Raw genomic sequence first — 27,332 nt, 5'->3', positions numbered from 1 at the left:
AATAAATTTCTATATCATTTCAAAGCTGTAAAGTCCTTTTTGAATTGCTCTGTAATAGTCAAAATATGAATACATACATTGTTGAAAACATTAACTTTGACATTTACAATTAAAAATAATTAGTTTTCCAAAATAATTTGTCACAATTATTTCTCAGAAACAAACATGCAGTAATAATACAGTTGTCATTGCCATAGTAAATGAAATACTTTTCATAACAATATTTGATTTACAAATATTAATCACTTCTTAAATACAAGTTTGATTTCATTACTAACTTGAATCCTGGGATCTTAACACATCACTGAACATTAATTACAAGTAGGTTTCTTTGTACAAAATTTGTAAATACTGGTTTTAGCATATGTTTGCATTTGTTACACATGCTTTCAGATAGAAGCCATATTTCATCATTATTTCGGTTCAGGTGCCTCTGTTTCATTAACTTGGTCAGCTAATATCGTTACAATATGAGGTGTGTGAGAAAATTAATTGGACTGATTTTTCTATCTGCCAAAATTTTTATTTATTTATTTTCAAACAATAATATTGTCCCCTTAAAAGTAGTTCCCTTTGGCAGCTTTAACATGTCGGTCACATTCTTTCGGATGTTCTCCAGAGTCCTTTTACGACATTTTTCAGTTTTTGTCTTGGGGGGGGGGGGGGGGGGGGGGGGGGGATAATCACAAGGATGCAGATCAGGCGAATTGGGGGCTATGGAACAATAGGAATGCCTCTTGAGGTGAAGCATTTCGTGACGGAAGTAACTGTGTGAGATGGGGCATTGTTACAATGCAGCAACCATTGTCTGCAATGTCCAATCTCACTCGATCCACCCTCTTCCGGAGCCTTTCGAGGACATATTTGTAAAACACCTAGGTGATAGTTTGTCCTAGGTGAACATATTCTTTATGCACGATATCCCTACTGTCAGAAAGTCAAATCAGAATTGCTTTGATCTCCGATTTGCTCGTTCGAGCTTTTTTCAGTTGAGGAGATATCTCAGTCTGCCACTTCTCACTTTGTCACTTTGTCTCAGGATAGAACTCAAAAATCCACGATTCATCACTTGTCATCACACAACTGAACCATTTGTGGTCATTGGCAGTCCTCTCAAGAAGATCGATGCATGTTTCTTCAGCACCGAGTCAAAACCTGATATATGGTGACAGTGTTTAAGTTTAACAGGTCACCCACCATCCTTAATTGTTAAACGTCGGTTTAATCTGACGAGAGCGTGCACACGTTAGACGTTTTCGTCTGTTTTTTAAGTCGAAGGTCTCCCCTAGCGAGGTTCATCTTCGACGTATTCTCTGCCTTCCAAAAACAATTCACGTCAGTGAAAAACTTGTGCTCTCGATAAGGAATATTCCCCGTAGTCCCGTTTCAACTTTTCAGAGATCGTACTCGTGGATTTCCCAAATGTAACATAAAACTCGATATTAATAATGTTTCTCTAAATTTCACTGTTCAGTGTTTGTAACACGCAACAAAAACACAACTTCACCGATTGCACTCTCAGAAATCACGTGACGGCTGTACGAACCGAAACTCGAACTGAGCCTCTGAAAGATACGAATACGTCTGTCGACACGAGTAGAATGACGTAAAGCTGCCAGATTGCTCGCAGTGTTGTCATTCTCGTGACTTTTCTCTCACATCTCGTACGGGCGTATCAAGTTACGTAAGTTTGTGTATACTTCGGGAGTTACTATCGGTTACTGTGCTGTCGTCTGTAGTGCAAACTTTGTTATGTATCTTAGTATTCTGTTACTTTACACTGTGCTGTGAATTTGTGTACAGTTTCCTGGAGGCAGAATGTGCAGCCAGTACTTACCTCAGGCAGGCGGATAGGTAGATTTAAATGTATAAGACACAGTAAAGTGAACTCAAAATACGTCAGCCCGTATCTGCACAGAAGGGGAGGAGACGACGGCTACGGCCCAGATGACCACTGCACAGCTGGGCACCGTTTGACAACTGGGTGCTGCACACAAGCGTGTACTTCCGCATCTGTCCAGAAGTAGTGTAGGCTCTGTGTTTTCCCCCTCCTCTATTCTCTGTGTCGTGCAGCTGGAGTCGCTAATGGCGTATGCAACTCTCTGGAGTGCAATTTTTAATTAGATTTTTCTTTCCTCGCAATGGCACTGCATACGTGGTGTCCCACGAGGAACGGTCAGTATTCAGGGATATGACAGGAACGTACGTGTGAAGCAAAAGGGATAGTAAAAATTTCTCTAAAATGCATACGTTAAGAACTGTGAGCACTTCTTCACCTTTGATACTGTGAAACAAATCTCTTCTATTGCAAGCTCGTCTTCATCTTTGCTACTGAAAACATATCTCTTCTACTGAACAAGTACTCATAGCTCTTAAGGTATCCACTTTAGAGACTGGGTTTACTAGACACTTTATTCATGTTTTGGTCCATACTGCCTCCTCCCAAAGTATGGGAAGCAAATAGCTACTGGTTGTTGTATCACAGAAGGGCTCGCTTTCAGTATGACTTTCAAGAGTGAATACACCTTAACTTTACTGTGTTTCTGAGAAGCACATCTTACTACCAGTTATCTTACTGAAGGCATTGTTTTTCAACACATGGAGTTGAGATGTCAAGTGGACTAAGGATTTCAGGTAATTTTTTATGGAATTTATACATTGCCTATCAGAGTAATCCACAGTCCCTTGTTGTGCAAGAGGAAAATAAATTAGGCAACTGTACACTTCAGACGGTAGAGAGAGAACATCGGGTAAAGGAAATTGGCTGTGATAGTGTCACGCTTTACTGGACTGTAATTAATGTTCCACTTCCAGAAGGGAAATATGAATTACTAATGCAAAAAAGCACAAAATTGCCATCCCAAAAGTCGTCTCTCGAGGATATACATTGCACGTTGCAGTTCACACACGTCGCAGCAGTTGTCACAGAAAGTGGACTGGAAGTGAGTCAGTTGCTTAATGAAGTGGAGTGAGCCCTAGCAGACACGCATAAATGGAAGGAAAATGTTTAAACTCGGACGAGATGATCTCGAAGACGGATTTTGCTATCTGTGTATTAGATCTGATAAAGAAAAAAGGTGCAAGATAGACATAATAACGAGGATTGCACCGGGGAGAGGCACATATTTACAGCACGAGATGTTCCTAAAAACTGCACCTGAATCGATGGGAAAGAATTGTAGGGGAAGGATTTTGACACCCATTCCTAGCTTACCTGAACTCTGGAGATGGGATGTTGCCCTGCAACATGTCCTCACATCCAGACGCCCTCCTGGAGTTATTCTCCATTACAATATAGCCCCTCCTCCACTCCTTTTTTTTCAGTGCTAGCAGTTGTTTACTTCCCCTTTTAATTTTTTATCTCCCTTTTTACCTCACTATCTGCTTTCCTTCGTCACTTAGACGATGCCTTCAAAGGAGAAGTATTTGTGGGTGAGGATACAGTCGGTCGCAGTGACCGGGAAGGAGGCTGTAGGTGTGGAGTTGGACAGGCATCGGGAAAAGTAGTGTTCAATAAGTGGCAAGGCTGTGGACATTGGGGGTGTTAGTGGGGTGTTCATTCTCAGAATCCCCCTGACCTCAACATTCACTAATCTCTGCCTCCCACTCACCAATCCCCACCCCTGCCCCCACTCCAGCACTACACACGCCTTCTATTTCAGTGATGTACCCACAGTCTTTCCCCCGTCTCTACCTCTCTCCTTTGCCCTCTCCCTTTCCTGCTCACCTGCCCCCACACAACCTCCCAACTCTGCACCAGCGACCCTATCCTGCCCCATTACGTCCCGCATCCTCCACAGGCAATACATCATCTTCCCCCACCCCTCTCCTGCTGTCCCTCCCCCTCCCCACCCAATGCCTCCTGCTTATCCCCAACATCCACCTGAAATTACTGCTCATGACAGACACTATTGCAGTGCACATTTGAGCCTCGGCAGCCGGAAACGGTGGTCGTGTGTGTGGGAACTACCCTTGTGTGACCTTCTGGTGGTGCTGAATTAATACTGTGATGTGTTTATTTTATCCGTACATTTATCTACGTGTGTATGTACCACATGTCCTCCTAAACCACTCGACCGATTTCAGCCAAACTTGGTAAACCTACCACTTAATGTCTGCAAAGAATCACTGTGAGGTAAGAGCCAGCCACCTATCAAAAATGTGTGGGTGAAAATGAAAAAGCAGTGTAGCTCGTGACATGCTAATAACTGGACTTCATTCATCCAGTATTTGAGAATGAGAGCCCTTAGTGACTTATAACAAACTTTGTACATAATTCCAATTCCGTATGAAAATTTTTCTCACTGACAATGCCACAAAATGATGAAAGGATGAAAACTTGGCAGCCGGCGTGGCCGAGCAGTTCTAGGCGCTACGGTCGCAGGTTCGAACCCTGCCTCGGGCATGGATGTGTGTGATGTCCTTAGGTTAGTTAGGTTTAAGTAGTTCTAAGTTCTAGGGGACTGATGACCTCAGGAGTTAAGTCCCATAGTGCTCAGAGACATCTGAACCATTTTTTGAAGAAAACTTGTCACTTACTACATTTTCAGTTCTCGCAGTAAAATTGCCACATTAGGCACGACATTTTACTGTACTACTAACTATACTCACAACACACTTTGCAGACAGCATTCACATAATGACTGAATGTACCTACAAAATTATAACATTCAGTGGTGTCAAGTCTGGCAACCGAGGTGGCCGGCCATGCAATTGGCCCTTCACAGCCAATCCACCGACCCGAGAAGCGATAGTCGGGGAAATGAAGTGGTACACTGTGTTGCCGTTGGTGAACTGTCCCGTTTCGGTCATCTCCATTGACCTGTGGAATTAAAAAGTTGATATTTGTGAACTCTAGGCAAAGCTCTCCCTAACTTGACATAATTGTCAATTTGCGGGTGACCGTGCGATTTATCGTGTCACAGTGAACAGCTCGTCTCAATAATGTTCTTGTGCCAGGAGTAAATTGTAAGCCTGCTCGGAGGTTCTTTAGTGTATTTGGTATAAAATGTACACCAAACAGTTGTCGCAGAGTTTGTTTCACGAAACCGAAATGCACAGCGAACGTGCTCCGCACCAGTGGAAGTAACCTATTTAACTATGCCCTACACTGTGACTCCTGGTGGTGGAATGGGATACTGATGCACTATGTGAATCAAAGTTAAAGTTGTTTGCTGCAAAATGACACCCCTACTGATTCTGTAAGTTATCTCAATAAATTTCTATATCATTTCAAAGCTGTGAAGTCCTTTTTGAATTGCCCTGTAATAGTCAAAATATGAATACATTCATTGTTGAAAACATTAACTTTGACATTTACAATTAAAAATAATTAGTTTTCCAAAATAATTTGTCACAATTATTTCTCAGAAACAAACATGCAGTAATAATACAGTTGTCATTGCCATAGTAAATGAAATACTTTTCATAACAATATTTGATTTACAAATATTAATCACTTCTTAAATACAAGTTTGATTTCATTACTAACTTGAATCCTGGGATCTTTACACATCACTGAACATTAATTACAAGTAGGTTTCTTTGTACAAAATTTGTAAATACTGGTTTTAGCATATGTTTGCATTTGTTACACATGCTTTCAGATAGAAGCCATATTTCATCATTATTTCGGTTCAGGTGCCTCTGTTTCATTAACTTGGTCAGCTAATATCATTACAATATGAGGTGTGTGAGAAAATTAATTGGACTGATTTTTCTATCTGCCAAAATTTTTATTTATTTATTTTCAAACAATAATATTGTCCCCTTAAAAGTAGTTCCCTTTGGCAGCTTTAACATGTCGGTCACATTCTTTCGGATGTTCTCCAGAGTCCTTTTACGACATTTTTCAGTTTTTGTCTTGGGGGGGAGGGGGGGGGGGGGGAATAATCACAAGGATGCAGATCAGGCGAATTGGGGGCTATGGAACAATAGGAATGCCTCTTGAGGTGAAGCATTTCGTGACGGAAGTAACTGTGTAAGATGGGGCATTGTCACAATGCAGCAACCATTGTCTGCAATGTCCAATCTCACTCGATCCACCCTCTTCCGGAGCCTTTCGAGGACATATTTGTAAAACACCTAGGTGGTAGTTTGTCCTAGGTGAACATATTCTTTATGCACGATATCCCTACTGTCAGAAAGTCAAATCAGCATTGCTTTGATCTCCGATTTGCTCGTTCGAGCTTTTTTCAGTGGAGGAGATATCTCAGTCTGCCACTTCTCACTTTGTCACTTTGTCTCAGGATAGAACTCAAAAATCCACGATTCATCACTTGTCATCACACAACTGAACCATTTGTGGTCATTGGCAGTCCTCTCAAGAAGATCGATGCATGTTTCTTCAGCACCGAGTCAAAACCTGATATATGGTGACAGTGTTTAAGTTTAACAGGTCACCCACCATCCTTAATTGTTAAACGTCGGTTTAATCTGACGAGAGCGTGCACACGTTAGACGTTTTCGTCTGTTTTTTAAGTCGAAGGTCTCCCCGAGCGAGGTTCATCTTCGACGTATTCTCTGCCTTCCAAAAACAATTCACGTCAGCGAAAAACTCGTGCTCTCGATAAGGAATATTCCCCGTAGTCCCGTTTCAACTTTTCAGAGATCGTACTCATGGATTTCCCAAATGTAAGATAAAACTCGATATTAATAACGTTTCTCTAAATTTCACTGTTCAGTGTTTGTAACACGCAACAAAAACACAGCTTCACCGATTGCACTCTCAGAAATCACGTGACGGCTGTAGGGACCGAAACTCGAACTGAGCCTCTGAAAGATACGAATACGTCTGTCGACACGAGTAGAACGACGTAAAGCTGCCAGATTGCTCGCAGTGTTGTCATTCTCGTGACTTTTCTCTCACATCTCGTACGGGCGTATCAAGTTACGTAAGTTTGTGTATACGTCGGGAGCTACTATCGGTTACTGTGCTGTCGTCTGTAGTGCAAACTTTGTTATGTATCTTAGTATTCTGTTACTTTACACTGTGCTGTGAATTTGTGTACAGTTTCCTGGAGGCAGAATGTGCAGCCAGTACTTACCTCAGGCAGGCGGATAGGTAGATTTAAATGTATAAGACACAGTAAAGTGAACTCAAAATACGTCAGCCCGTATCTGCACAGAAGGGGAGGAGACGACGGCTACGGCCCAGATGACCACTGCACAGCTGGGCACCGTTTGACAACTGGGTGCTGCACATAAGCGTGTACTTCCGCATCTGTCCAGAAGTAGTGTAGGCTCTGTGTTTTCCCCCTCCTCTATTCTCTGTGTCGTGCAGCTGGAGTCGCTAATGGCGTATGCAACTCTCTGGAGTGCAATTTTTAATTAGATTTTTCTTTCCTCGCAATGGCACTGCATACGTGGTGTCCCACGAGGAACGGTCAGTATTCAGGGATATGACAGGAACGTACGTGTGAAGCAAAAGGGATAGTAAAAATTTCTCTAAAATGCATACGTTAAGAACTGTGAGCACTTCTTCACCTTTGATACTGTGAAACAAATCTCTTCTATTGCAAGCTCGTCTTCATCTTTGCTACTGAAAACATATCTCTTCTACTGAACAAGTACTCATAGCTCTTAAGGTATCCACTTTAGAGACTGGGTTTACTAGACACTTTATTCATGTTTTGGTCCATACTGCCTCCTCCCAAAGTATGGGAAGCAAATAGCTACTGGTTGTTGTATCACAGAAGGGCTCGCTTTCAGTATGACTTTCAAGAGTGAATACACCTTAACTTTACTGTGTTTCTGAGAAGCACATCTTACTACCAGTTATCTTACTGAAGGCATTGTTTTTCAACACATGGAGTTGAGATGTCAAGTGGACTAAGGATTTCAGGTAATTTTTTATGGAATTTATACATTGCCTATCAGAGTAATCCACAGTCCCTTGTTGTGCAAGAGGAAAATAAATTAGGCAACTGTACACTTCAGACGGTAGAGAGAGAACATCGGGTAAAGGAAATTGGCTGTGATAGTGTCACGCTTTACTGGACTGTAATTAATGTTCCACTTCCAGAAGGGAAATATGAATTACTAATGCAAAAAACCACAAAATTGCCATCCCAAAAGTCGTCTCTCGAGGATATACATTGCACGTTGCAGTTCACACACGTCGCAGCAGTTGTCACAGAAAGTGGACTGGAAGTGAGTCAGTTGCTTAATGAAGTGGAGTGAGCCCTAGCAGACACGCATAAATGGAAGGAAAATGTTTAAACTCGGACGAGATGGTCTCGAAGACGGATTTTGCTATCTGTGTATTAGATCTGATAAAGAAAAAAGGTGCAAGATAGACATAATAATGAGGATTGCACTGGGCAGAGGCACATATTTACAGCACGAGATGTTCCTGAAAACTGCAGCTGAATCGATGGGAAAGAATTGTAGGGGAAGGATTTTGACACCCATTCCTAGCTTACCTGAACTCTGGAGATGGGATGTTGCCCTGCAACATGTCCTCACATCCAGACACCCTCCTGGAGCTATTCTCCATTACAATATAGCCCCTCCGCCACTCCTTTTTTTTTCAGTGCTAGCAGTTGTTTAATTCCCCTTTTACATTTTTATCTCCATCTTTACCTCACTATCTGCTTTCCTTCGTCACTTAGACGATGCCTTCAAAGGAGAAGTATTTGTGGGTGAGGATACAGTCGGTCGCAGTGACCGGGAAGGAGGCTGTAGGTGTGGAGTTGGACAGGCATCGGGAAAAGTAGTGTTCAATAAGTGGCAAGGCTGTGGACATTGGGGGTGTTAGTGGGGTGTTCATTCTCAGAATCCCCCTGACCTCAACATTCACTAATCTCTGCCTCCCACTCACCAATCCCCACCCCTGCCCCCACTCCAGCACTACACACGCCTTCTATTTCAGTGATGTACCCACAGTCTTTGCCCCGTCTCTACCTCTCTCCTTTGCCCTCTCCCTTTCCTGCTCACCTGCCCCCACACAACCTCCCAACTCTGCACCAGCAACCCTATCCTGCCCCATTAAATCCCGCATCCTCCACAGGCAATACATCATCTTCCCCAACCCCTCTCCTGCTGTCCCTCCCCCTCCCCACCCAATGCCTCCTGCTTATCCCCAACATCCACCTGAAATTACTGCTCATGACAGACACTATTGCAGTGCACATTTGGGCCTCGGCAGCTGGAAACGGTGGTCGTGTGTGTGGGAACTACCCTTGTGTGACCTTCTGGTGGTGCTGAATTAATACTGTGATGTGTTTATTTTATCCGTACATTTATCTACGTGTGTATGTACCACATGTCCTCCTAAACCACTCGACCGATTTCAGCCAAACTTGGTAAACCTACCACTTAATGTCTGCAAAGAATCACTGTGAGGTAAGAGCCAGCCACCTATCAAAAATGTGTGGGTGAAAATGAAAAAGCAGTGTAGCTCGTGACATGCTAATAACTGGACTTCATTCATCCAGTATTTGAGAATGAGAGCCCTTAGTGACTTATAACAAACTTTGTACATAATTCCAATTCCGTATGAAAATTTTTCTCACTGACAATGCCACAAAATGATGAAAGGATGAAAACTTGGCAGCCGGCGTGGCCGAGCAGTTCTAGGCGCTACGGTCGCAGGTTCGAACCCTGCCTCTGGCATGGATGTGTGTGATGTCCTTAAGTTAGTTAGGTTTAAGTAGTTCTAAGTTCTAGGGGACTGATGACCTCAGAAGTTAAGTCCCATAGTGCTCAGAGACATCTGAACCATTTTTTGAAGAAACTTGTCACTTACTACATTTTCAGTTCTCGCAGTAAAATTGCCACATTGGGCACGACATTTTACTATACTACTAACTGTACTCACAACACACTTTGCAGACAGCATTCACATAATGACTGAATGTACCTACAAAATTATAACATTGTACGACTTGTAGCTTGGGATATAAGATGTCATTGTCATAAGCATTGATAACCAAACTGCAGGGTACAGTTCACTAAAGATGTGTGTGTAATATATTAAACATATGTGACATGTACGTGAGTGCTGAAAGCCTTGATAATATATATATAAAAAAAAAAAAAACCCTGGATAAGTTTCAACCAAACTTGGTAAACATAATACCTGGAAGTAAGAACGGGCAACCTCCTATTGGGGTTGGCGTGATAATGTGGAGAGAAACAGAGGGAATTAGAGGTGGATAGACAGAGATAGGAAGGGTGGGGGTGGGGGGGGGGGCAATTAGCCAGTAATTGCCATATGTGCTCATTCACTCTCTGAAATGCAACACAAAACAATGAGAACTGTGGAGACAAGCACAAATACACACATGTAAACATTCGATTTGCAGAGATCGCATCATTGCCGTGACAGGATCCAGTTCTACGTAAGACAGTTACCACAAATTATGTAAACTCATTACGATTGTGCTTCCATTTATTAAGCAAAATATCACTGAGTTTTTACGTGACCTTCTCTCAGTGAGAGCACATACACAATAGTTGTCAAAGCTATGTACATGAAAATTACTTATTTTAAAAATAAGACGGGAACAGTGTTATGAGAAGGAAAGTTGCTACTGACCATATAGCAGAGATGCTCAGTCAGATAGGCACAACGAAAAGGCTCTCACAATTATAACTTTCGGCCATTAAGCCCTTCTTCAACAATAGACACACACACACACACACACTACTTGTGCATGTGAGTTGCGTGCGCGCGTGTGTGTGCTTGTGTGTGTGTGTGTGTGTGTGTGTGTGTGTGTGTGTGTGTGTGTGTGTGTGTAGGACACCAGCTGTAGCCACAGTCATTTCCCACATAAGCACTGATATTGAGATTTGTGAACAGGAGACAGGATTATTATTCTTCTCCATTTCAGATTAATGTCTGCTCAGATTAAAAAATTACTGCATATTCAGTAAGCAGAGTCCACGCTGATTGTTGTGGCCAGTATGCAGTGACAAATTTTCCTCCACAGTGCGGGGCGAGTTCATTCGTTTGTGCAGAAGGGGAGCAACGGTCGTTTGCTCACTTTCGGCCAGTCGGCAAGGAACTGTACCGGCAGAAGCGAGATGCGCAATCTGAAATTTTTCTCAAATGCTTTTACAGAAACTATTCATTGATTTCTGCCTTTAAGTATAACACTACCTGAAATTTGGTATGTTCGCAATGAAAAGCAAGGGCCACTTTGATTTTACTGTAGGTGTATTTTACATCATACATTATTGTGGAAGGAATTAAACTAGCATATTGAATTTTTCCTTAGACTCGAGGGGAGGTCCGTACCTGCACCAGTCTCGAGAAAATTGATTTTTATACAGTGCACTCATTTGCGATCACATGCACTGGCAATAAAGCCACAGTGAAATATCTGAAACTTTCCTGATACCTGATAAACTTTTAAGATATTGAAACAACATTTTGTCAAATGATAGAACGTGGAGTATTTTGCCACACGATTAATTTGCGAAACTTCATTACCTTCCGTGTTATTTGACTAAATACAGAATTTTTCAATTGAACACTGTAATTTTTAAGGGCGAAATGAGAATTGCTGTAGGTTTTGCAACAACATAACTGAAGATATTGCACGTTTATTTTTGTACTGAGAATGTGCCTTCTCATAAGATACTGGCTTTATTTGTCCTCAGTTCCTCACTTGAAACCATTGTTTCAAGATTCTCTCACAACTGAATCTGCACGACATGTTAGTGAGCTGACATTGTACACAGTGCTCTACATAATGGTCTGTTTTGGCAAAAGAAACAATTAAAAAATAGCAACAAGAGAAATGTAGGCTTTACTCAAAATTCTCCACTCTTGACACTTCACTGGAAGTTTCGAACAGGTAACAAGTCAGGTGAAAATAAGTCGCTGCCTTCATTTCATTTTCAGCGGAATTATTTTTAGACACTAACCGAAGCAGAGGTGACAGTAGGTCTTTTTAGATGGCCACCGTGCAAGTGTGGGTGTGGAGGGGCTCCACTTAATACGAGTGTAGGCTTCAGTTTAGAAAGGTACTTCGCCTTCAGTACTCGGCATTTCCCCCACCACTACTGCTCCACCCCCCATTTGCCCACGTCATTCTGCACGCGGTGTGTTGTGCGTATTTTACAGTAGCAAAAGGCGACACAGTTGCACGGATTTTTCAGACATTTGGAACAATTTATTGCACACAGCTGACTACTGGAGAGAGACCGTATCTGTAAGCACAAAAGTCTTCGAGTAGTCGAACTGTGATCTTTCAGTATTTACACACACTTTCTCAGATGGAGTTCCCGAGTCATTACGGTTGGGACCATTCGAGTATACTGTAAAATGGGGTCCACTGAACCTACAGAAAGAAGATGTTAATGTTGTTCCACAACAGAATGAAGATGTAGAGAGTGACATCGTACATGTACAAACGGAACGAGAATAGAACACTGACAATATTTCTTTTTCTCTCTCTCTCTCTTAGTTTTTGGAACATTTGTCGTGGTGACAGACTGAACTGTAGCATAGCCCACAGTCTAGGTTTGGCAGTAAGGGGCACCGTGACAGCTTCTCGGCAAAGCCGACGGACGGGAATACGGCGTAATGTAGCCCGAGGTCTAGCTTCAGTTGAAAGGTGACAATTCGGTCGTAAGTCTGCCAAACTTCATTTAATCCGTAAAATTCCACGCTCGGTGCTTTCTTTTTACCAGGTCTGACACGGTGGAGAGTGCGCTGGAGTTCAGCCTGGCCTGCTACTCGGGGAACTACGTGCGGGCGCTGCGCCGCCTGCCACTCCTGCCGCCACTACTCGCCTGCCTCGCCGCACTACACGTGCCGCACCTCCGCAGGTGGGTCGCCTGCCGCCACTGCCCCGTCTCTGGCGTACGGACTCGGTGTACCGAATGTCCTCAGCTGTGATGTGTCCGTCCGACGGCTACAGTTTAGTACCCGGAGCACCTGCTGCCTGTGGCACAGAGGGGCAGTGAGACGTTAGCAGTCTGACGTGGAAATGTCCGCAGATTTGGGGATCGGAGGAGGACGACCGGAGGTGTCCGACGCCTGCTCTGTCGTGCCCTTCCGTCCACGGTCGAAACTACCGCGTCTGTGCGTTGAGGCTGTATTGTGTGATGCACTTGTGACGTTCACCTCTGCAGCAGGACTTTGAACGTATGCGTTTGTAACCTCAGCTTTGTTCACATCACCCAATTACAGAGCACGTGTGGAATATTTGTGATGGAAATACTTGAATGGGATGGCCTGAGTTAATGTTAAGTTGTTTTTCATTTCTACTAAAAATTTCTGAGAGATTCAGATTCTTCCTTGTTAAGCAGTTTTTGTTCTCTTATGTAGCAGTCGTGGAACTAAGCTATTGCTGTACTGTATTACGGCCTCGACTGTTTATTTTGTATCGTGCAGCTCGCTTGCACGGGCATACACTTATCCGAAAGAAGAGAGAAGACAGAGACACCCATTCCCTATTAGAAGTGTTGATATTTTTTTTAAAAAATGGGAATCCAGTACACCAGTATTTTAAAAAATATCAGTATCTGTCCTCGATAAATTGAAACAAAATTGTCAACGTTTTGGTATATTGACGGAAAAAGTATCGACATACCGGCCAAAAAAATATCGGCTGCACATTGTAAATAAACTGCCTGTTTTAGAGCTGTATATTTAAGTACTGATGTATTAGTAGATATACTGTACACCGACAAGCTAGCAGCCTGCTTATCCTCTTCAAATCGAGGATTGAAAGACAAATGGTGCACATTCACGCTAGGCGATAACCACTTTGCTACCGGTGATAACTGCACGTAAGTGGCACAATAAAAAGTATCCTATGGGTCTGTCGTTTGGTTTTGTCACTAATCGGATTTCTCTGGAACACTTTGTGTCGATTTACCTGTTTTTTCATTTCTGCAAACACCTGCGACTTAGCAGTTGTAGTATCAAAACCGCACCGTGAGGTTAAACGTTGCAGTTTCTATCGGTAGTGTCGACCACCGAACGTGTCTGCATTTCCCCTCAAACGTCTCCAACCTCCGCAAAGACCAATCTTGTCATTTAGATCCTCATTCATCAGTTTCAGCAACTAGTGTGCTATTTCTTCACATCGGATTTCTTGTTATTCTGTTCACACTGCCAATCCCTGTAGCAAACGGACTTCTTCTTTGTGCCATCTGTACTTGCTTCACACAGCCGAAGAGGAAGACTGGATGCGATGAGAGCTCAGAAAGCAGTGAAACTCCTTTACACAGTGAAAGTAAAATTATGTTATATTTCAATTTCGAAAGAACAACTTCAAATATTTATCGAAAATTGTAAAAAAATATAATATAAAAAAATATTGGCACTCAATAAAAATATCGCCAATATATATCGGTATTTTATCGAGAGCTCTATTTCCTATTAGAAGGAGCTGAGGCCCCCGATCCATGAGAGTTGTTTTTCCCTAGCTCTGTCGATGATAAAGGAAGGAATTCACTCGAGTGACAGAGTAATGAGGCCATCGGTTTCACCTAATCAGTAATAAGAATACAATTGCCTACATATCTTATAACAATACAACGGATCGTGAGGGATTGCACAAACTTCTTTCCTCACTACACATGTGGGTTAGGATTCTCGAGCCTCGTTTGTGTTCCATTTTTAGAATATAAAGCAGTTAGTACAAAGAATGCATTTTGGAACAGCAGTACATAGAAAAGAGTGTCTACATGAGGAAATAACAAGTTTTCCCTCATCCCTATGACATCACAGGCACTGTCACCGCCATTCTTCATCTTTGGCTCACACCGTATCTACGAGGCTGGACACGATGACACGGAATAACCGTCCGACCGGCAGGTACCGTGAACGTGGCACGACGTTTATCGTCATCCTGACTTGTAGATATGCTGCACCTATCTATTTCGTGAGACACGCACACAAATAAAACGTACGTCCGTCTGCTGCCACGGCCCGTTAGTGCCAGATTTTGCTGCACTCTCGGAACAGATATGTTTGTCGTGCATTCAGTTTTGGTTTCTGTGGTTATTTCGTGCAGTGCTGCTTGTCATTTAGCACTGACAGCACTATGCACTACTGGTGTCGGTCATTGAGAGAAGGCCATTGTCTGTGGTGAGAGGTAGTGACCGAAATTTGGTATCCTCGGCAAACTCTTGACGTTGCCGGCCTCGGAATGTTGAACTCTCTAATGATTTTTTGAAATGGAATGTCCCTCGCATGTAGCTCAATCACGTCGCAAACCTTTTCACACGAATCACCCGAGTGCAAACGACAACTCTGCCAATGCACTGCCCTTATATACCTCGTGTGTACGATACTACTGCCATCTGTATGCGTGCGTATCACTATTCCACAACTTTTGTCACATTATTGTACGAGGTGTCCAAACAGTCTCTCCACAGTGCCATACGATTGTTAACCGCACGTGCCGTATGCCGCAGTGAATATACCGAAATGAAACTCGGTGAAATGTGAGTTATTAATTTATTGAAGATTCATTTTTATGTACAAATTTTCACATTAAATGTTGAAAGTGTCCCCGTTGTTGTCGAATACACAATTCAATTTGTCTAATCGTGTTTCCAAACACGAGCTGTAACAATTCTTCTGTAACAGAAGCAGTGAAAGTGGATATTGCAGTTTTCAATTTGTCGACAGATTTTGGACGGTTTTTATAGACAGTTGCTTTTGCTGCACCCCAGAAGAAAAAGTTAGGTGGTGTTAGGTCAGGTGATCGTGGAGGCCCAAGTCCCTGTGAAATTATGCGATCACCAAAAACATCGGCAAGCAGTGACATTGAAACGTGAGCTGTATGCGCGGTTGCACCATCTGATTTAAAGTAACCATTCACTGTTTCACTTAACACAAGTTCTCCTACGAACGGATACAGAATATCACTGCAGTATCGTTGTGCGTTTATTGTTTCGTCGAAAAACCCGGGCAGGCGAACAATCGTACGGCACGTGAGGCTAACAGTCGTACGGCACTGCGGAGAGACTTTTTGAAAACCCCATATTTTTTTAACTCAGTCAAATGTATTTTTGGTCTATGTGAGTGACAGAATAAAGTACCACAATCTTACATTTATATGAATAGAAACTAACATTGTATTTACATGGCTTTGATATACAGATACACTGACTTTGCTTTGTGTATTAATTGCTTTACTTCTTTTGATAGGTTTTATTTATATTTTTTGTTAGGAAAAACGGATTTATTATCATTTCTTTTTGATTTGGGTGACTACCCATTACATTTTGATTTCGTTTTGTTTACAAATAAAAATGATCCCTATCAAGCAGCAAAGTCTTTCTTAATGCATCAGGATGGGTACAATACTGAGGACCGGGCCCGACTCGAGAATCCACAGAAGATTGTGAGGTGAGACTTGCTGCAGCTCGAGAACGTCAGACTTTAACTTGCTGTGTAGAAACTCTTTCCAAAAGTGAAGCACAATGTAAATCTGAACAAGATGCAGTATTTCAGTACTCAGAATCCTTCACTTGCAGAGGTTTTAAGTTTCTTCTCTTCGACATAACTTCAAAGAAGCAGAAATTCTGATGGGAAATGGTATTCTCGAGTGAGTTTTTATACCTCAAATCCCAGTTATTCCTAACAATTTACGATTTTGCTTTAACTGTGTACAGTTCCCGGCCATCTCGTGTTATAACACGACCGTAAACAGAGGACGAGGCCATACACTGCATGTCGTGGGCGTGGACCTTGTTGCCAGTTGCGTTTCACGTGGACGGCTTTGTGTGGCTCTCTCCCGTGTCGGTGAAGCAGATGAGCTCTTCGTTCGTGGCCCCAATTGTACTGCTTCCGACATTGTGTACAAAGAAGCTTTATAAGTGAAAAATGAGTTCCAAACATATGAATAAATAAATACATGCGCAGTGATGGGTTTCTCAGCTTGCTCTAGAATATTTCTCAAGTGCTTCAGTCCTATACGAAACAGGGCTACAGGGGATACGGAATGTATACAAAGAAGAGGGCCACGAACAGACACAGACGCCAACCGTCCCACAAACACTTACTTCGAGAATGTGCTTTAAGTGATGAAACTAGAAATATATTTCACACTTCACGTATCTCTCAGATGTGAAGATGAGGTTAAACTAATTTGAGCGTGCACAGAAGCATTTAAACAATTGTTCTTCCAGAACTTCGTGTGTGAATGAAACAGGAAGACAACCAGTATTTGTGGTGCAGTGGGAAGCAGCCTTTGCCCTGCGCTGCAGTGTTTTGTGTAGCCCAAATGTAGATGTAGTTGTAAGTATGTAGGTCTGTGAGATTTGGCAATCTTTGTTAAGGAAATAAAATCGCTCTGTTGATTCTGCTGCATCATTTTTGTCTGAAAAGAAAAAGAAGAATGGAGAAGAGAAATATGATGCAGCCTAATCACTGAGAATATTTTATAAACATTTAAACCATTTAGTGCAATCACCTAGTGTGCTATCTTGCAGTTTCTTTACCCAGTATCTCAAAGCCTTGATTTTTTTCCCTGACATAAATCAAGAGTAATGTAGCAATTAATTGACACCTATGTGCAATTTCCATGAATTATGGAAATTGTTGTTGTGAGTATGCTGTAAATAATGTCAGTTTTATCTTAAGCAGAGTTTTACACTATCCACCTTTGTTCCAAGTTCTAACAAGGATTCAGAATTTCATTTGAATATTTAGAATGGCTTACATCTCAAACTGTATGCCGATTCTTTCTCGATGAAACTTTTTACGTTCTGCAAAAATAATTTATTTTTTGTATACTGTATATCTAACGTTGTGCACACCAAACCTGATAGAGACGAGTAGTCGTTTTGTATCGAAAGGGGAGGAGGAGTGAAGATAAGAAGAGGATGTGAAAGGCGGGGGCAGAGGACAGAGGATGGCCACGTGGTGACTCTTAAGGGAGAGTGGGGAGGCAGGGGAAGTTATCTACAACTTGTGCAGAATCCAGACTGCACTCGTAAGATCGAATGACGTGAAAGGGAGTCAGATAGGGTTGTCGTGTATCTCCTACATTGTTCGATCCGATAATAGAGCTCATAGTAAAGGAAACTGATAAGAAAGTTGGAAACGGGAGTACAGTTCAGGGAGGAGAATGAAAAACTAAAAGTAATTCACATGTTTTGCTGTTCGGGCAGCAAAATAACTGACGGTGGCCAGCAGCAAAATAACTGACGGTGGCCAAAGTAGAGAGGATATAGAATGCAGACGGGTTGTAGTGCAAAAAGCTTTTCTGAAAAGAGCAATTTGTTAACATTAAATATAAATTTAAGTGGTAGGAAGTATTTTCTGAAGGTATTTGTGTGAACTGTTGCCTCGTACAGAAGTTAAACTTTGGCGGTAAGCAGTTCAGATCAGAAGAGAGTAGAAATTTTTTATATGTGTCACTGTATGACAATGCTGAAGATTAGGTAGGTAGATTGAGTAACTAGTGAGGAAGCACTGAATTGAGCTGAGTAAAGAAAGAAATTTATGGCACAACTTCACAAACAGTAGGGATCGGCCGACAGGACACATTCCGAAGCACCGACAGATCACCAATTTGGTTAATGGAGGAAAGTGTCGGAGGTAAAAATTGTAGTGGGAGATTGAGGCTCGGATACATTAAGCGGGTTCGAACAGATGTAGGTTGCAGTAATTATTCGGAGATGGACGTGCTGACACGGGATACATTACTATATAAAACTGCACGAAACCAGTCTCCTGAGCAAACTTGGTGGCTGTGACATGTAATGGGACTGTGCATCTGCCAGGCAGGCCCTGCGGGTGATGAGTGTGGCCTACAGCAGCCGCACCCTGCGCTACCCGAGCGCCGCGCTCGCAGACCTCTTCTTGACGGGCAGCGCGGCCGAAGTCGTGGACGAGTGTCGGCACTACGGGCTGAGCGCCGACGTCGACGCGGGAATATCTTTCGACAAGAATCGTTTCGACCTCAGTGTACGAGTGGTGAGTACGAGACGTGTACAGAATAAACACGTCTATTAAGATTCCTGCAAGAGGTCAAATGGTGAGGGCCCGAGCTATTTCACGATTTAGAGCCGGCTATCTCGGCGGATAGAGTACGGTCCCGTCACTGCCGCTTTTGCTCAGCTCGGCTCGTCACACGTCCGACGTGTCACGTGCCTCGTTCAGCTGACGGGGTGACAGTCGAGTGTAGTACGAGTGAGATACCTGTGTAGGTCGATCTGTCTCCGAGGTCGACCGGGTGCCGTATCTGGCGTGTGCTGTGAGTGACCCTGTAAGGCGGAGACGACGAGAGGCGATGTGTGTGGGGGACTACACCTCGACAGCAGTGGTTGCCGCAAACATGTTGCAGATTGTAATCGTTGATAGGTGGATTGATTGAATCTACCGATACCAGATGCGAGGCCTTCGTCCTGTAACACAGTGGTGCTGTGGTGTGTGATGTTAGGTCTGCATAAAGAGGAGGACAGAAGAGTTGTAATCCTTTTTTTGTCATGGAATGTAGGTTATAGTGACTGGCTGATCTTTAGCTTAGTCCGAGTTCCGTATTAGGCTGGAAGATGACAGTTCAGTTGTGAGTTGGTGAAGCACTATTGAAGGATCCAGTTAATTCAATTATTCACACTTTTGGTAGTGCTTAGTAATGGGTGATCAGTGGCCACACAGTTTGTAAGTCAGCGCCTCATGTATGTAACTGCGATTGCTGCAGAAGATAGAGGAGACATGTGGGTGCCTTCCGTGCATACTCAGAATGTGGAAAACATTACCACAACTGATGAGTTATGAGTTTTGATACGCCCCTATAGCAAAGTTAGGATTTGCTGGAAACCAAATGGAGGATGGAGAATAGCACTCTGTGCCCCTTCCTCCTCCTCCTCTGATATTTTGTGCACACCTGGGATTCCAACAAACATAGGGTTTCCCTCAGAGCCAATTCTGACCAACATTTGTGAGCTGTGGGCGGCAGTCAAAATGCAACTCCGTGGTGGTTTCGATTTCGTGTGGAGCCGAACCGAGCTCTGTCAGTAACAGAGAGGTTTGGGGTAGCCAGTTGCTTGGCTATTTGAGAAATCTGCAGACACGAAGTGGTCACACTTCTGAGAATAGCTCGCGCATCTAGACCAGACGCATTCTACCGCCCCAGTCTTAGTTGTTATCGATGCGCACTGTTTGTGTTAAAGAATTTCACAAATAATAAAATTGATATTCGTAATAGTGATCACATCGGTCAGTGACCGTTTTTAAATCTAACTGCACAAAAGTATTTATGAGGCCTTAATATATTATCGTACACTGAATGAGAAGTGCTATTAACAGTGTAAAACACAATGCACTGATTACATACGGAATGATACTATGCCGACCATCGGTCACCGTCTCTCAATTACAACTGCTATTCCGTGCACTAACAGCCACTCTGCAACTACTACAATACAACTCCCCCCCCCCCCCCCACTTTGTTTTGTGCCTCTGCATATTGTCTACATTGTACTGTATTTATACTAATAATTCACAGATTATTTAAATAAACTTATTTCATACAATCTATGTTAATGTAATTTGAATCAATAGTGTAATGTAATTGATACATGTTTCCATATGTTCTCTTGCTCTTCTGAATATATACAAGTGGTTTGATAAATCCGGCAAAAAGCAAGGAGAATATTTTTCACTGTCAGTTTTGGCAATCTCACGAATTTTTATTCGGCTGTCTTACATTACCGTATCGTGGATTTTGTCAATGGTTTCCTTTGTGGTCACCTTAGTTGGATGGCCGGAGTGCTCTTCATCTTTGGTGCTTGTCCAGTCATGTTTACATTCATTAATCAAAAAGTAAATGATCTTCAGTGATGCACAGGGTTCGCATGAACTTCATCCAGTTCTGTTTTGGTTGTGTGCCAGTGCAACCCTTCAAATGAAAATGTTTCATAACAGCATGAAACAACTCAGTTTTCTCAGTCGAGAAACTGACCAATACAAGTGCTGTTGACAAAGCACTGTACATCGTACATTGTTGAAATTCTTTATGTGGTCCTTGTAATAATCTAGCTCACCAACGATGAGGATGCAATAGAAATTTTCCATTCTTTCATGGAAATTTACCAGATGTATCAAACCACTCATGTAAATTAATCATATCATATTTCTTTAAGCAAAAGTATGAAGCAGTATTCATTATTATGTATTTGTAAACAACGAAATATGAGGGCTTTTCAGAAAGTATGAAATGTTTTGGCATAAAAAAAAACTAAGTTCAAGAAATACATTTTATTATATACATCTGAAAGAGCGACTGACATACTACTTTTCCACATAGTCACCAAACACATTGAGGCACTTATCATAGTGGTGGACAAGCTTTGAAAGACCTTCGTTGTAAAATTCTGCCGCCTGAGATTTCAGTCAGCGAGTCACGCCCTCCTGGAGTTCCACGTCGTCACCAAAGTGCTGCGTTGCAAGCCAGTTCTTCATCTTGGGAAACAAGTGGAAAGCGCTTGGTGCAAGATTGGGGCTGTAGGGCGGATGAGGGAAAATTTCCCATTTGAATGAATTAAGGAGTTATTTAGTGCGGTTTGTCGAGTGAGGTTGGGCATTGTCGTGCAAAAACAAAATTTTGGAAATCAGTTTTCCTCAACCTTCGTTTTGGACTGCTTTTCTAAGGTTTTGCAAAGTTTGGCAGTACTGAGCAGAATTTATGGTTGCTCCATGTTCGAGAAAATCAATAAGAAGCATACCTTGCCTATCTCAAAACACTGTCACCGTCAACTTCCTTCCTGACAAGGTTTGCAAACATTTTCTTGGTTTTTGGGGGGGTTCTTGTGTGCCCCCACTCCATGGACTGTAATTTTATCTCACAATTGATGTGTTTCACCCAAGTCTCATCACCAGTTAAAATTTGATCCAGTAATGAATTACCATGTTTGTGGTTGGCCTCCAGAAATGTCAACGTTGCCCCTTTCACTGTTCTTTATGGTGCTCTGTAAGCATTTTGGGCACCCGTTGTGCACAAAATTTGTGGTAGCCTAGCTTTTGAGTGACAATTTCAAATAACAAAATCTCGTGAAACTTGTGGAAAAGAAAGCTAAAGCTCCGTTATTGTGAAGCGACAGTTATCACAAATCGTTTCATCAACGTTAATGACAAGATCGTCAGTCACAGTGCTCGGGTGTCCACTCTTCTCTTCGTCATGAACGTCGGTTTGGCCATTTTTAAACCGAATGCAACATTTCCAGACTGAACATTCACTCATTACGTTGTTTTCGTACACTTCGCACAGTTCACGATAAATTTCTATAGGTTTTAGGTATTTTGCCAACAAAAGCCGTATCGTAGACCACACATCACAACTGACGGGATTTTCGATTGCAGCATACATTTCAAATTTCAATAATCGAAAAAATCAGATGCACAGAGATGTTCCCGCTTCACGGATCACCACGCGCCTAGCGGAGTCAGACGGAAACGTTCCCTACTTGCTGAATAGCCCTCATATGTAAATTATAGTAACTTTTCAAATTAAAACATATTAGGTAAAATGAAACAAATTCATATACTCAGGAAAATTGGTAATTTAAATCATTATAAGTCAGTGTATTAGCAAAAGTTTCTCAGAGGGTCAAAATGAGTAGTACTGAAAAATTTCATATATCTAGTTTTTCTGTAAAACAAAATATTGTCAGTAAAACTACAGTCTGATCGAAATAACTTGTGAATTGTGACAGTGGATCGTGCCGCCATTACTCAGGTAATAGCACTGACGAGCCAGAGTCCTCTCTAGCACTGCCGATAGATCGGCAAGCTCGGACGTGACCTGTCTTTACTCTGTCGGGTGATAGGAACAGATTGTGTCTGTTTTCTGTGTTCGTCAGCTTTTGTTGCAGAGTTGTGTTTTCGAGTATCAGTAAGTCTTCCATTTGTCTGCTGTTGTGAACTAGTGTTTTTGGATTAGGACTATTTTAATCAATGGGTGACACATACCGGTAAGTGAGTTACTGTAAAAGTGATAGTCTGAGAACACATTCGCCAGCTTTGAAGATACAGAGGGTCGAAAGGGAAATTACAGTCTGCAGACGAGGACACCGATCTGGCTGTTTGGAACTGGAGTGCAGTAGTAGAGGTCCAATTGCAGATGTAGAGGACAGTGATGTGCAGAACAGCTGCTACACTTAACATTTGTTGGTCTACTGTGCTGAGAGTTGGTATTGCAGAAACATGAGAACAGTGTAGCATTGCTGGGCAGGAAAACATGTTGTTACAGACAGATAACGGAGATGGATGCATACCGGCAGGATGCAATAAGCATAAGAGTGTACAGTTATTGCTGACATGAGGAATATGCTACTAAAGGGCCAACTGGGAAATCTGGGATAAACCCAGGACTCTTTTCATCTGGGGAAAAACTGGGAATTTTTTAGATTTCCAGGGATTTTTCATTGTTTTTGTTCTCAATTAAATTTTTGTAATTTTGACTGGTAAGAAGTGATACTCTTACAAAGAATTTTACTTTAGCCTGTTAATGCAGAATAATACTGCAGCAACAAAACATAAGGGAGAGGAAAAACCAAAAATAAAACTTAAATTGCAGAAAAAATGCACGATTTATAAAACAAAACACAATGTGCACACAAGTGCCTGCCAACAGCAAAATGTGTGCTGGAAAATACTGCAAGTGGTGGTTTGAGAAGTGTTACTTTATTACGTTACGTGTGAGAATGTTTAATGAATTTCTTAAATTAAAGAACATCTGACTATCATTCAAAAATTAAGAATTTGAGGACCAGCCACTTAGAAAAATTATGGGCCCAGAAGGTCAGGCAGTTGTGTCATTATTTAAAATTTTACTGGCACATTTGTTGTCAGTATTTCTTAAAGGGGAAAACACGCAAAAAAGAGTGATGTTGCATGTGAAAGCATAACTTTTTTTGTAGCTCTACTATACGTGTATTAATTTAAACTGTTAACTTTTCGTATTTGTGTGTTCGCTGTACTTAACAGTAATTATTGCTGTCGGGTGACTAAATCACGTGTCGTGTTATCTGAATATCTGGTGTTACCTGCTGGCGAGATCATTGCTGACAAAAGCGCATCGCAGTCTCGATTTCAGTGCTTCGGAAGCTATCGTGCTGTGTTTGGCGGAATTTGTATTTATGCTTTCGTGATACGAAAATATGCAGTTTACATGTTGCTGCACGTCAAAGATCTTTTCAGAATGCTTTTTTTTTATTTTCTGCGTTTTGTTTCCTAAAGTGCTGGGAAGTTGTATGCTGGTGTATATAACCTTTACCATTCAATGGATTGATAAGTTTTACAGTTCCGAGAGAACATATACTGTCACTTAACACGGAGAAAGTGTATTTTCACACCGGAAAATGTTATTTCACCAGGGAAAAAATGTATTTTATCTCTTAAGTCCGGGAAAAACTTGGAAATTATTTTTCCTTGTTCATTTATACACACTGTACTACCGTGACAGTTTCATAGAGTGATTATCTAATTTTCTGATCCAAAATATTCCCAAAAATTCAACAGTAGTAATGGACAGTGGGCCGTAGTGTTACTCCTGTGAGCTACAACATTCTGACCCCTGCCCACTGTGAGACTGAATGCCTGGAGACATTTGAAGTATGTGAAGAGGTGAGGAAAGAAGAACACAAATGAATCGGGAATCATTCTAGTGACAATACGGGCTGCAGATGGGGAAGTCCACTGATATAAGTGACCACAATAAAGAGCAAATTGTTGTGGCTAGGGAGCAAGCCTCTCAGAAGTGGTGAAGCTGGTTGGCTAATTGTGTGCTACTGTCATGAGCATCTGCGGGTAGTATTTTAAGGGTGGTGACCCACGATTAGGCGACAACTTGTGACGACATCTGAGGCTCCTCACAAAAGTGGAGGCTGGCTCGCCCACTCTGCAACGCAGGATACATGTCAATCTGTGGCAGATTGTATGGCAGAAGACGAGGTGTCTGTAATTAAAGTTCCAGTTTTTAAATGCTGTAGGAAGAGAACTACTGCTCTGAATGACATTGAACAGCACATAGGGGTAAATGTCAGGGAAGGAAAAAATTTAACAAAAATTCTATAAACAGATGGAACTTTAATTGTCTTAATGTAAATGAGCTCTGCTACAAATGACAGATGATTCACAATCTGACTAATATGGTTTGAGGTGCACATTACACCATCTGTGCTGCCCAGTGAACATGACTTTGTGCAGCCGACGACTGTGACATTATTAGTTAGATAAGCTCATCCACCATGGCAAGGTCATATGACACTGGATGGGAAAAATTGGTTTTTAATTGTTCCGAGGCTAAAAACTGCATAAAAAGCAGTGTTGCAAATATTTTGTAATTCTTCTAGGGTCTTTTTAATCGTCCTGTGGCCAAAAATACATAAAAAGCAAAATAACATCGGTTTCTAATTGTCGAGAGACCGGCGCGAGACGTATTTGATATGCTGTCCACTGTTTCCCGCTACAAGTTGAAATTGAGAAACGGCGTGTTTCACAACAAATCAGTGTGTCTCGTCAGTCACGTTCAGAGTACATTGTGCAATGTGTGCCTTTTAGATTAACTACATTTGTAACTTGAGCGCTGAACACATCATCTTTCAGATAACCTCACAGCCAGAAGCCAAACGGCAAAAGATCAAGTGATCTTTACAGCCATGCTGTAGGGAAATGACAGCTGATAATTGTAGGAACTCCGTAACGCCTCTGCAGCGGCCGCTTCACTGGCTGTGCAATGTATGGAGGAGCACCATTTCGCATAAATTGCGGATATTCTGCAGTTCTGTGTATTGACGTTCTACCGTATCTTCCTTCGCTGTCGACGTTGTCGTTGTTACCGTGAGACACCGTTACACCAAGAGGAAAGGCGCGTCAATCTTAGAGCATGAGATATGATGACCTTAAGCCATTGACAACACACAACGGTCACGGTAGCACCTGATTCCAGAATAGCTGCAGTAGTTAGGATCTACAAACTATCCCCTCTTGACTAGGTCCCCAAAACTTAACTCGTAACGAGATCCCTTCAAAGGAAATAGTCATAACGATCGTCTGTAAAGGCTTCGTACAACGAGAAGAAATGTTACGGTTGATGGAATAATAACAGATACGACCAAACTGTCTTGTCTCTTCTGCTTTATTTAACACAACTTCGTTCACAGTTTCATTTCGCATTCACCACTCATTCACCGAAACCCTTTGATGAACAGTTTTGTTTGCTTGACACCAACAGTCAATGATAATGTTACAGCTTTTCTCCTTTTTATAAATTGAAGCCCGCTCTCCGCGATATAAAAAAAAAAAAAAAAAAAAAAAAAAAAAAAAAAAAAAAAAAAAACGGTCTCAATACCGCGTCCCTCGTGAGATGCGAATAGACTTATCCCGGAATTGACTGCCCTGTAGGTGTACTCAGTTTAATGACCACACTTTGCTATTCACTTTTTCGCGTAACTGAATGTCCATTTGTTAGTCTGATTATACACTGTAGCTATTTAAAATTCGCCCCTATATTTTTCACAACGCACAATTAGCACTTCTTTACCCTTTTTTTTTAAGAGTAAACGGAAAAAAAGACGCTGTATCATCGGCTTAGTCGATATAAAGCAAAACACCTTAATATGCACAATTTTACCTCTTCTTATAGGATCGGCTATCTTACTCATTAATTTACTACATAATATTTCCAATAACACTAAACAGGTATCGCCGTTATATTTTAATGGTATTCAAAAGCATGTTACTATTATTATGACCAACCAAATCGTAACAAATCGCTCGGCGTGCGTTTTTAACAATAACTTTACGCTATTCAAGTTCCGTTACAGCTATCTTGAGTCATTATGTTACATGCCCTCCCCCCCAGACTGTGATGTCTTGAAGAGGGTTCCAGACAGAACAGGCTTATTTTTTTGTGTACTGTGACAGGAGAGGGTATTTGTTTCGGCGAATACACTCACTCTCAGATTCACTCAACAAGTCAGTACATACATTCTACAATATTTAAGTTGAGTTAATGGGCCTAGAAAAAATGCCCTTAACTAAATTCCACATTTGTTTATAGGTTGTCTTAGAAACACTTCGCACTAATCACTTCATATTCACACCACATTTTTTTTCTTGGATGAAGCCCTCAGTTCTTCAACCGACTGTGCAAGGCGGGGATCACAGCCGGGTTTGACGATTGGCATCCTAGGCCAAAACCCTTATCAGGCCACTTGTTTAACCAGAGAGGATTTGGTCCTTTTCTTTTCCTCTTAATTCCACTTTTAAATCATCCATCCTCGCTGTTCGGTGAGAGGATAAATCGTATTACAGCGTCGTCATTGTTTCTGATACCAAGAAGGTAATTCATGGAAATCGTCGGTACATTCTTTAATTTTCTTTGTATGTTAGTATAAGTACGTATTTA

General features: G+C 41.9%; 1 protein-coding gene across 5 annotated transcripts in view; it reads left to right on the top strand.

Moving 5' to 3' along the window:
- LOC126109874 (SAC3 domain-containing protein 1) overlaps nucleotides 1-27,332 on the top strand; it is a 92,024-nt gene that overhangs the window by 30,100 nt on the left and 34,592 nt on the right. For 3 of the 5 annotated variants that reach the window (XM_049914944.1, XM_049914943.1, XM_049914942.1), the window contains exons 5-6: nucleotides 12,643-12,780; nucleotides 18,703-18,895. In XM_049914944.1, the coding sequence (XP_049770901.1) occupies nucleotides 12,643-12,780; nucleotides 18,703-18,895 (331 nt within the window). The remainder of the gene's footprint in view (nucleotides 1-12,642; nucleotides 12,781-18,702; nucleotides 18,896-27,332) is intronic. The other 2 variants (XM_049914945.1, XM_049914946.1) reach the window with 2 other exon arrangements.

Source organism: Schistocerca cancellata, chromosome 12 (genome assembly GCF_023864275.1).
Source record: "Schistocerca cancellata isolate TAMUIC-IGC-003103 chromosome 12, iqSchCanc2.1, whole genome shotgun sequence".
Classification (NCBI taxonomy): domain Eukaryota; kingdom Metazoa; phylum Arthropoda; class Insecta; order Orthoptera; family Acrididae; genus Schistocerca; species Schistocerca cancellata.
Note: the sequence above shows the minus strand (reverse complement) of the source record. Positions and strands in the feature narration are given on the sequence as shown.